Source organism: Tenrec ecaudatus, chromosome 14 (genome assembly GCF_050624435.1).
Source record: "Tenrec ecaudatus isolate mTenEca1 chromosome 14, mTenEca1.hap1, whole genome shotgun sequence".
NCBI lineage: Eukaryota > Metazoa > Chordata > Mammalia > Afrosoricida > Tenrecidae > Tenrec > Tenrec ecaudatus.
The window spans coordinates 117,167,924-117,179,953 of NC_134543.1; the positions used below are offsets into that span (position 1 = coordinate 117,167,924).

Below are 12,030 nucleotides of genomic sequence, written 5' to 3' on the forward strand. Positions count from 1 at the left end.
ATGATCCCACAGGCTGGTGTGCTTCCTCCATGTGGACTTAGTTACTTCTCAGCTAGATAGCCCCTTGTTTATCTTCAGGCTTTAAGGCCCCAGGCACTGTATCTTCTGGTAGCCGGGCACCATCAGCGTTCTTCACCACGTTTGCTTAGGCACCGCTTTGCACATGACCATTTTCAAGGAGTTATTCTAACCACTCCAAACCATCTTTCAAAGCATGGATTCCCAGCCTCCTTCCCCTCGCTGCTCTCCTGACTTCCTGCTACACACAAGTATGGTCTAACTTACCAACCGATTCTCATCGAACACTTCAAAAAGGAGCCGGTGCTGCTGCGGATGGACCTAGGTAAAGAAAACATGTGTCTTTAAAAACAGGAGGATATCGGTTCACAGAGACTGCAGAATAAATAGAGGGATAATTCGCAACTTCTAAATTCCAGTTACTTAGGCTATTTTTTAGCTGATGTGGAAGTTCTAAGACAGAAACAGACGAGTCATGTGCTACCCATTTTCCAATGCCCTGACCATGACAACATGGATTGTCTAAGGTATTTATAGTTCTTCTAAAACAGGAACATTAAATCTCAAAAAAGAAAATGAAATATATGGAAGCACTTGAAATACAAATGTCTCTGCTGTCTCTTGGTTGATCTCAACTCAGGGGCCTCGTGTGTGTGCAGAGTGCTGGTAGATCTCCTACGATATAGCGTAAATTCTCAGATTTGACGTTCTTCTGTACGACCTATCCATTACATTGACCATAATCATGTTTTAAAACCTTGGTTTACATGTCAGATGTATCCCTGGTTTATATGTCAGATGTATCCCTGGTTTATATGTCAGATGCATCCCTGGCCTTTATAAAAAAGATTTACCAGTGTGACAAAGTTATCAAGCTATGTAATCCAATATTCCTTTTCCCTTCCTATGAGAACTTAATTCCAGTTTTACCTGCAGGAATGTGCCCCAGGAAACGGGACTGCACACTCTGGAGAGACCTTTTTCCTTTGTTCAGTTAGGGTATCACTGTTAGTCAATAAAATATAAAGTGTACCGATCTTAAGTGTTCCAGAATACGTAATAGTGCTCATGCAGAACTAGTACTTTGAACACAAGGGAAAACTGCCTGGTATGGTGTCAGAAAAGGTGTGAGTCAGCGTTGTATCTTTCCACCATCCTGATCCAGCCGGCAACAGAGCCAGGCAAGGCTTCTTTGTCTTATACATCAGGCCACTATGAGTTGGAACTCACTTAATGGCACCAAACAACAACAATCTAAGTATATAGTGTCATCAACTTACATGTGAGTAGTATACCTTAACTCAGAACACAATATTGAACATTCTCATCTACTCTGTACATTGTTTTCTATGTGCTTTGTGTCCCCTGGAATTGTCCCACATGTTGTTATTAGGTGTCAGGAAACAAACATGGCGTACAGTGGTCACTTTGCCACTGGCCCCGGGAGATCTGGGTGTTTGCCCACTTGGGAGGGCCATAGGTGGTGGTTCTGAATGGGGGGATGTTTCCAAGGAAACGGAGTTCTCTGCCTCAGTCTGGGTAAGGTGGATCCCATGTTGGCTATGAATCCTGACCCACTTAGTTTTGTCTGTAGTTTGAACTGGCACAAGCCAACCTGCCCACCTGAATTATGAAGTCACAGCAGGGAGGCAAAGAGAACTCTTTGGTGGCAGCTATGGTTACTAGGGGGACAGGGCTGCCTGCCCTGAATAATTCTTGGAACAAGAGGAGCAAGTATTTGTTCACTGAATTTTACATGTCACTGTTTTCAGTTAACAAGCTAGACCTTGTTAACTTAACCACACGGACAGCTGGGGGACGGTGTATGTTTCAAGATAGAATTCTCTGTGGAGTCAAAGTGTTGGTCAAACTTGACTATACACCTCTCAGTCTTAGATGGAGGCAGTTTGGGCATGCCTACAAGTGCAAGCTCTTCAGCAATACGGGAATAGTGAGCAAACCCCCGAATAGAACCAGCTTCAGAACAGAATCATGTGGGAAGCAGAACTAAGAGAAGGAAGGGTGGAGTATCAGTATTTGTTATTTTTCACGATAAACCCTTTCAAACCACAGGATATAATGTGTGAATTCTTTGATGAGATTCTTTTGGAGATTTTTAAAATGACTAAAAATAGGGGTAAAACTGTGGTCACTAAAAAATTTTTTCTGGGTCGTATTTAAGGAAAAGCTGAAAGCAGAATAAACAAATAATATTGGTGATAGGCTGTGTGGAAAAAGGATTAGCACATGAGTCTACAGACGCAGAAAGAGACGAGGGGAAAAAACCCAAACACGTGCCACAGGCGTTACCCAGATTGTGGAAAAAGCACAGAGGGATGAATAGGTGTTCATTTCTGTTGCTGTGTTTACAAAGACCCTGCAGCAATGTTACTGAAAATTTTACTTATATTGTAGGAAAATAGTATGTAGATGTCCCTTTAAAACAGCTTTGTTAAGATGCAATTAATATGCTGCACAATTTACCTACTCTAAGTGTACAATTCATTGTTTTTCTATAACTAGAGCATTCTGAATCCCTGATCACAATCAACTTTAGAAGTCTCAAAAAGAAACCCATAACCTGTAGCAGCCATTCCTCATTTTCTCCAACTCCCAGGCTTAGGCATTCACTACTTGACCGTCTGTCTCCAAAGACATGCGTGTTACGGACATTCCATATAGATAGATTTATATAATGTATGTAACGTGTCCTTTCTGCATCCAGCTTCTTCCATTAGCTAATGTTTCCAAAGCTCATCCACGACGAATAGCACGCACCAGCACTTATTCATTTGTAATGCCAACTAATATTCCACTGTTTGGCATACCACATTTTATTTACACATTCACCAATTGAGGAACATTGGGTTATTTCCACTTTGGGGCTATTATTATGCAAAATTGTCATTAGAATGTGGAAAAGTTCTTGTGTGGGCATACATTGTAAGCTCATTTTAAAAGTTCAGTGATTTAAACAAAAGCCTTTTTACACATATAAAGCATTACATAAACAGAAAGTGTGTTTTGCCATTGGCATTTACATGGGTTCTGTTTTTCCATTAAAAAACAAACAAATTCTTACTCATAGCGATCCTCAAGGACAGAGAGAACTGCTCTGTGGGGTGTCCCTGACTGTACCCGTATAGAAGCAGATTGCCTTAGTGCCCTGAATATAGGGCAAATGGTGGGCTTGAACTGCTGACCTTATGGTTAGGAGCCCAGTGCTTAATGGGCTGTGCCACCAGAACTCCTCTGTCTCTCTCTCCGTGTAATTACTTTTAGTGAACAGATATAAAAATAAATGACAAGGACATGGTCATGGGGACCTCGATCTGTAGTTCACTTTATAAAACAGCACAGAAGGATCTATAAAAAAAAACTAATTGCAGTGTCTCAATTCCTACTCACAGAGACCCCGTAAGGCACAGAGGCACGGGCTCAGGGGGCTTCCAAACTGTAACCTTCACGGGAGCGCGTGGCCACCCTTCTGCTAGAGAGGCTTGTCAGCTTCCACTGCAGCACTTTTGGTTGGCAGCCAAGCACCTAGCCACTGTGCCACCAGGCTCCTTAAGAGGAGAAACTGTGGACCTGAAGCTACGTCTGACTTTGTCCTACCCCAGGGCAAAACTGCAAACTCTTTCTGAGGTTCTTCCTCAGGGGCATTTTCACCAAATGCCAATATATGCGAGAGCATTTGGTCTTTGTTTTTACACCCATAAGAGTACAGTATACACAATATTCTGTACCTTTGTTCCTTCGTTTAATTTCTCACTTAGTTCTTTAACAATCTACACTATCCGCCCCCTTAAATTTCACTGTATGGATGCACCATAATATATCTACCAATGGAGTGGCTCCCTGCCCCTCCCTCTTCATCTTCCCGGTTAACAGGATTCTGATTTTATTCACATCGTCGGTGACCGTGTTTGCCAGGAAGAGACGGCCTCTTCTTGTGCCAGGGACCATATCCTGATTTCCTCCAAGCTACACGGTAATTCCATTTTTCTTACCAAAGAAGGAATTAGAAAAACACCCTTGACACATTTCTGGCGCACGTGTGCGTGTGTGTGTGTGTGTGTGTTAGAAAAGGGTGCTTTACTTTTGAAAAGCGGCACAAGGAGAAAAAACCCCCCCTTTCCTGTCTCTGGACAGCATCATAGAAGGATGGGTCTGGAACGGCAAGCATCTTGTGACCGCGGAGAGACAGCCAAGAGCGGCTCCGAGAAGCTGGGTCAGGCACGGCTCTCCAGGTCTAGCTGCTGCAGTCACCGAACTTCCTCTCTGCTTCTTGTGATTAAAGACAATGAATGTCTCTATTGTTGAAGCCATTCTTAGCTATTACTTCAAGTCTGTTACTAAGCGATACATCCTAAATGGTACCCTTCCTCGGACAGCGTTCCCTAAAATCCCCTAGAGTAAGTGAGTCCTGGTCAGAGTCACTCCCCAGTGTCCCCTTTCATAAAACTAGACACCTTGGCAGGCATTTTGAAGAACTTGTTTATAATCATCTACACCAAACAATATGCTTCATGGAATGTAGGGACTGCTGCCTTTTCATCAGCAAGTGCCCCATAAACAAAATCTATCACACTTAAAGTCTCGTGTGGAAGATGGTGAAGTACATAAATAGATGGATAAAAATATGCAGGAAAAAATACTGGAAGATGGTACTATATGTGGTGGCTTTACAGAGCAGCAGTGATGGTTGGTTTTTATTCTCCCGTATGAACACAAGGGAGCCCTGGTGGAATAGTAGGTTATGGAGTGGGCTACGAACCTCAAGGTCAGCAGTTCAAATGCATCAGCTGCCCTAAGGAAAAAGGTGCGGCTTTCTACTCCCTTAATGAGTTACAGTCTCATAAACCCACGGTACAGTTCTATCCTGACCTCCAGAGGTGCTGGCAGTTGAAATCGACTCAACAGTCATGAGTTTCCAAAACTATTAATTTAATTTTTTTTTTAACCAAACAACCTTATCACCTTCAAAGTACTCTCCATTACACTTCATACATTTGTCAAATCTGGGATTTCATTCTTCGGAACATGTTTTATTTTCTTTTTTTAAAAAACTATCTTATTAGGGGCTCTTACAGCTCTTATCCCAACCCATACACACATTGTGTCAAGCACATTTGTACATATGTTGCCATCATCAGAAACATTTTTTCAAACTCATCTGTTTGGATAGTTCACAGCGCCTCTCTTTTTCCCCCCACCTCTTCTCCATCATCAAACTGCCGTCCTGCCATGTCCCTCTTCATTGGTGGAAACAAAAAGAAGTCACATGCAGCGAGGTCAGGTGCGTGGGGCAAGAAAGGTGTGCTTTTTTGACAAAAACTGGTACACTGAGATGGTTGTGTGAGCAGGTGCATGGTCACGGTGGCAAAACCAGTCGTGAACCAAGCTCCAAAATAGTCTGGGGAACCTCCCCATCTCTTCAATGGGTCATCACTGCCTGTGACTCAAGCACAAGTGCACACATTTTGTATACATACTCATCCGCTTGGGAAGTTGACGGACATCCGGAACAAAGTTTGTCACCAATCGACATTTCACCTTTTTTGAAACAAGAAAACCACTCGTACACTTGAATTTTTCCCACAGCACTTGTCCTGGTAAGCTGTGTTCAACATCACAACAGTTTCTACAGCATTTTTCCCAAGCATGAAACAAAATCTCACAGCCACACACTGTTCTTTGAAATCAGCCATCCAAAAAAAAAAAAAGAGGTTTGACCAAAACTGCTCTCACAAAAAAATTTACTGACCGGAGGGAACCTTTCTCAGGTGACACCATTGGATGCATGAACTCAGAGCAAGTTGCTAGATGCTCACCTAGCGGAAAAAGTGCATACCACAAAAGGTCTGCCCAGTGGAGTTTTTCCCCAGTTATTTTGGGGTACTCCCTTGTATACAAGTCACATTGCTTCTGTCTAGAAGGTAATACGAATATGAGGGTACTTCAAACAGTTCATTAAAAGACAGAATGAAAAGATGGACATTTAGCATATAGACAACTGATTTGATAAGGGCCCCAAAAATATCAAATGGGAAGCAGATGCCCTCTTTAACATGTGGTGCTGGAAAAAATGGATACCTACTTGCAGAAAAATGAAGCAAGACCCTTACCTCACTCCATGCACAAGAATAAACTCAAGGTGGATCACAGACCTCGAGGTAAACCCCAAACTCTTAGGGCCATCATTGAGGGAATTGGGACCAATCAGAGAACATTGGCATAGGCTATCAGAAATAGCGAAGGACACAAACACAGAGAAGTCACAAATTGCAAGTGGTATATGCTGAAGATAAAACACCTGTGTACACAGAATTCACCAAGAGAGTATTAAGAGATTACACAGATTGGAAAACATATTTAGCAAGGACAAATCAGACAAAGGTCTTACTACTAAATTCTACAATACTCTGCTAGCTTCCAAAAAGAAAAAAAACCAAAACAACTAATTGCCCACTGAGGAGGTGGGCAAAGGACCTCAACTTAAATTTCACAAAGGCAGAAATCCGAATGGCCAATAAACATATGAGAAAATGTTCCCGTTCATTGGCCATAAGAGAAATGCAAATTAAAGCAACTATGAGATAACCGCCTAACACCCTCAAAGACAGCCCTATTAAAAAAAAATCAGAAAGCAACAAGTGTTGGAGGGGCTGTGGTGAGATAGGAACTGCCATCCACTGTGGTGAGATAGGAACTGTCATCCACTGCTGGTGGACCTGTAAGTATGTACAGACATTATGGAAATTGATTTGTCTATATCTAAAACAGATGGAAATTGAGCTACCATAAGACCCAGGAATCTCCCCTACTGGGCATATACCCAGAAGAGGGAAGAAATAAACCACAGCCAAACATCTGTGCTCCAATGTTCATCGCAGCACAGTTCACAAGTGCAAGGAGTTCGAAACAACCCAAATTTCCATCAAGAGATGAATGGATTAAAAAACTGTGGTACGTACACACAATGGAGTACTACGCATCCCTAAAAAGCAGTGATGAATGCATAAAGCACATCACCGCATGGGAAGAACTGGAGGAAATCATGCTAAAGCAAAGTAAGCCAAGCATAAAAGGACAAGTACAACATGAGTCCACTGAGGTAAGCTTAAAAAAAATAACAAAAGGCATAGGGAAAAAGCTACTGTATACAAACATTCCTGGGGTAAGGACCAGGTAGTATAGCAGGGGCTAGACCAAATCCAGGGATACATATATATAGTAGCCAACTAAAAGGGGGGGGGGGGAGAGGGAGGAAAAAAGATAAGAAATGGGTAGCAGGAGAATACAGCACTAATCCACCCAGAGGGAGGGTATTGTTTCTATCTCCACAGGGAAAGAGGGACCAGACTTCCACCCAGTGCTCCAAGATGTGAATGCAACATGCCAGCACGGAGTAGGGAACTAATGGAAAGGTGTGAGGGGCCGGCTCCAAGCCCAACTACATGAACACCTGCCTCTCCCCCAGAAGAATTTATTTCAGAGGGCAGCACTGAAGCTCAGGGAGAGGGACATGTCTGATAAGAGCACATAAAGCAGATGAAGTGGGAGGAGGAGAGAGTGGAGCACATCCTGGCCCACTAAGCCTTAGGATGATATTCCCACTCAGAGCAGCCAATACACAGAGAAGACCATATGGCCAGCCCCACTATGAGAGATGGCATCCCTTACTGAACCATAGCCCTACAGGGGACAACAATGGAGACACAGTGTGGGAATTCCACCCGATCTGATCCCACCACACCAAGGCAAACACTAAGGGCGTGCAACAGATCAGCAAGGGGAAGAGAGCAACGAAGTCCCCAAGGAATACCAAAAACAGACTTTGGGGCCAGGGCTTGGCGCCCCATCAACTCAACCGGAAAACAGTGCTAAAGGCCAACAAACAGTCCTTGAACTAACTACAAACTTTTCTTTCTTGTTGTGTTTTGATTTTTTGTCGTTGGCTTGTTATTTTGTTTTCTTTTGTTGCTTGGTTTTGCTCTGACTTGTTTTTTGTGCAGTGCATGTTATTAACTCCGCAGGTCTGTCTAAATAAGTAAGATAGGCTGGATGAACAATCTGGAGGAGAAAATCATGGGACTAACAGTTCTGGGGGGACATGGGAGAGGAGGAGGTGGGGGGGGGAAAGGAAGTGTTGTTAACAAACCCAGGGTCAAGGGAACAACAAGAGGAGGCCTGGAAGGGCGTGATCAAGGGTAATGTAACCAAGAGGAATTACTGAAACCCTAATGAAGGCTGAGCATGATAGTGGGACAAGAGGAAAGTAAAAGAGTTAAGAGCTAAGAGGTAAAAGGCATTTAGAGAGGTCTAAATAAAGGCATGTACATATGTCAATGTATCTATGAGGACGGGGAAATAGATCTATGTGCAGGTACGTATAGGGCATAGGGAAAACGTTACTGAATACAAACATTCCTGGGGTGAGGTCCATGTAGCATGGTAGGGATCAGCCCAAATGCAGGGACACATATTGTAACCAACTAAAAAGGAAGTTGGGAAAGAAGAAAAAAATATCATGGGTAGTGGGGTAACAGAGCCCTAAGCCACCCAGGAGAGGGTATTGTGCCTTATGGGGGATAACACTGGAGAGACAGTGCGGGAATTGTGCCTGCTCTGACCCCACCACACCGAGGCAAAGCACTGAGGGCGTGCAACAGAACAGCAAGGGGAGCAGAGCAAGGAAGTCCCAAGGGAGTACCAAAAACAGACTTTGGGTGGGGAGAGGTCCAGCAACTATGGCAGGAGCTAAACCCAATCCAGGGATACATACAGCAGCCAACTAAATAGGAGGGGAAAGAAAAAGAAATAAGCCATGGGTAGCGTGGGAGCAGAATACAAACCCATTCAAGGGGAGGGTATTGCTTACATCTCCACAGGAGAGGGAAAGGGCGAGGGAGAGAGACACTGGGCTTCAACCTGATGCGCCAAGACGTGAATACAACATACCAACATGTACCAGGGTATCAATAGAGAGGTCTGCGGGGCCGGCCCCAATCCCAACTATGTGGACCCAACCCCCACAGAGGATCATGGGAATATAGGGGACAGAGTGGTGCTGTCTTGTACAGATAGTGACTATATTATGCTTATAGACAGTGAAGCACCTATTTGTCTGCCTCCCCCCCACCTTCCCCATCTTGCCTCCCTTAATCTTATCTGGGCAACTCTAAATGTGGACTTGACTCTTAATTTGCTCTTAAGCACTAACTTCAATTTAATTTGTTAACCTAACAATTAACCTACTTACTTCAATTCTGTTTGTTAACCTACCAATAACAGCTTGCCACTTTAACTTCCTTTGAACTTCATGTGTTCTTAAAGACTCCCTTCAGTTTGTAACCACAACTGCTATTTGGCTAAACGCCCGTTCACCCAGTTATTACTGTAATATACTATCTCCGCAGACATTTTTCTGGTGAATATATCCAACTGAAAACATTTTGTGCTATGTACAAATGATGCAATACATGACAAAGAGGAAAATATTGGACCACACATAATAAGGTCCTTTGTACGGAAGACACGAAATCACTGTGTTTTCAGCTCTTTGCCTAGCTGTAATGAGTGAGCATTGACCTGCATAGGTTTATCTGGTTAACTTTGATGGGACATCGAAATAGAACTGGTTGTTTAGTATACTGATACTATACCCTGTGACCTTATTAAAACTGGTCATTTGTTTCCATCACTTTTCTCAAATTCCTCAGTTTTACTGGCACACAATTGATTGTGTCATATGTGAATAAAGAGAGTAACTTTTCTTCCTTCTAAACTTGTTTTTTTGCATCAGTTAATTTTACTCTTTTTGACCCAACCAGCATTTCTAGTCCCTTGCTGAGAAAAATGGGTGAAGTAAACATTCTTGTCTTACTTCTGATTTTAGGGGAACACGGTTCATTCTTTTCTTAAGAATGATGTTGGTGTTCGGTTTTTCACAGATACTCTTTATAAGCTTAAAAACTTCCTTTCTGTTTTTACCTAGCTAAGAGGCTGGTATTGACAGTCATATCGTTTATTCTTTGGTGGTGCTATCAGGTAAGTGTTGGGCTAATCACAGAGTCAGTGGTTCAAACCCACCAGCTGTTCTGGGGGAAAAGTTGAGGCTTTCTGGTCCAGTAAAGATTTATAATCTTGGAAATCCTGTATAGAGTCACTATGAGCCAGAATCTACTTGATGGCAGTGGGCCTGGGTTTAGGTGGTGAATGACATTAATTGATTTACCCACTGTTATAATAACCATGCACTCCTGAGGTATATTGTACCTGGTCATTCGGTAGTACTGTTCCTATACACTGTGGGTTAAATATACTAACAGTTTAAATATTTTTTGCTTCTATGTTCACTGAGATACTGATATGTAAATTTCTTTCCTTGTAAATACCCTTGCCCAGTTTTGATATCAAGGTTACACTGGGCATATTTCCTTTTATTTCATGAAAATGTTAGGTAAAAGAGGTATTATTTAAACATTTGATAGAATTGAATACAGAAGCCTTCTGGTCTGAAGTTTATTTGCGGAAAGTTGTTTAATTACAATTTTATTCTACTACCAAACATCCAAATCTTCTATTTCTGCTCATACCGGTATTAGTGTAGTTTTACTTTTAAAGAATTTGTCTATTTTTTTTAGCTAATTTGTTAAAACTATTGATATAAAACTGTCCACAATACTTCTTTCCATTTTAATGTCTGTAGAACTTTGCTATTTGGTTTCCAAAGGTTTAATCACTTACAGAAGCAGACTGCTACGTCTCTCTCCCATAGAGCAGTTAATGGATTTCAACCACCGACCTTTCGGTTAGCAGTGCTGTGCTTTAACCACCACACCACCAGGTATCCTTCTTCCAGCACAAAACTGAACAATAGTCTCTCTTGTTCCATAAGTCTTCCATTAGCTAATTTTCTTTCAACTAAAAGTTAATTTTATTTTCAAATGTCACAGTACAAACAAAAGTCTTTTTGTTCTGCTTTTTGTCCACTACTCCACTCCAAAAACGATTCTCTTTTTGAGAGAAAGAGGGAGCAAGTCTTCCACGCTGGGCCCTTAGAAAACACCAGAGTCGCAGCACCAGCTCTCAGGGTGAAGGGGTAAGAGAAAGGTGATGCAAAGAGGCTGCGCTCTGCCTTTCTCTGTCTAGCCGAGTCATTCCTGGCCGACTGGGCACCATCATAGGATGGCCGGGGACCGCATCATGGGGGGCCCAGGCATCATGGCATGGTGGCCTCATGCCAGGAGCAGGTCGCACTGGCATCATTCCAGGAGGAGGAGGGCCCATCATTGGCATCATGGGTGGTCCCCCCATGTGGGATGCCGGCATCATACCAGGGCAAGGAGGACCCGGGAGACTGAGGGGAGCTGGGATCATGGCCCGTGCTGGAGGAGCAGAGATCGGATGAGGAGGTATCTTTCCTTGTTGAAATGCAGCTGTTGTTTCGACAGTGAGGCTCTGAGCCTGCTCTTCCATGCATTTCTGATCATAGTTTTTCATACTCTGTGTGGTTCCTCCCACTGCACGGTGTCTTTCTCACAGATGGAGAGTCACGGGAGAGCTACGTATCGCAGTGGTCACAATAAAACTTAGGCGTGTTGCTCGGCCCACCGTTTGCTACTCCCCCATTGGCTAATTTTTAGAAGTCCATTACCACACTTTTCTTTCTGGTCTGTCTTAGTCTGGAAGCTCTGCTAAAATCTGTCCACCACGGGTGACCTTGCTGGTTATCTGAAATACTGACAGCATAGCTTTAACATCGTAACAACATATAAGCCACAGATCAACAAAGGGACAGAGTGGCCTTTACATGGCTAAAGCAGGCACTCTCTGAAGATGTGGCCCTTTTGTGCCCCATCGACTGTCTTGCATGCTTAGTGAGCTCTCTCTCCTCTGACTGGTGGGAACGCTACAATCTCCTCCCTGCATTGCGAAACCTCCAGAATGTCGGCTCAGTTCACAGCCCCCCGTTATTCTTAAGCAAGCATTTTGGAATCTTGTACT

The 12,030-nt window shown here is 43.2% G+C and overlaps 1 protein-coding gene and 1 pseudogene across 2 annotated transcripts in view; both read right to left on the minus strand.

Moving 5' to 3' along the window:
- NEDD4 (NEDD4 E3 ubiquitin protein ligase) overlaps positions 1-12,030 on the minus strand; it is a 124,811-nt gene that overhangs the window by 85,693 nt on the left and 27,088 nt on the right. For both annotated transcript variants that reach the window (XM_075531839.1, XM_075531840.1), the window contains exon 5: positions 286-339. In XM_075531839.1, the coding sequence (XP_075387954.1) occupies positions 286-339 (54 nt within the window). The remainder of the gene's footprint in view (positions 1-285; positions 340-12,030) is intronic.
- On the minus strand, positions 11,113-11,786 carry LOC142426112 (U1 small nuclear ribonucleoprotein C-like; annotated as a pseudogene).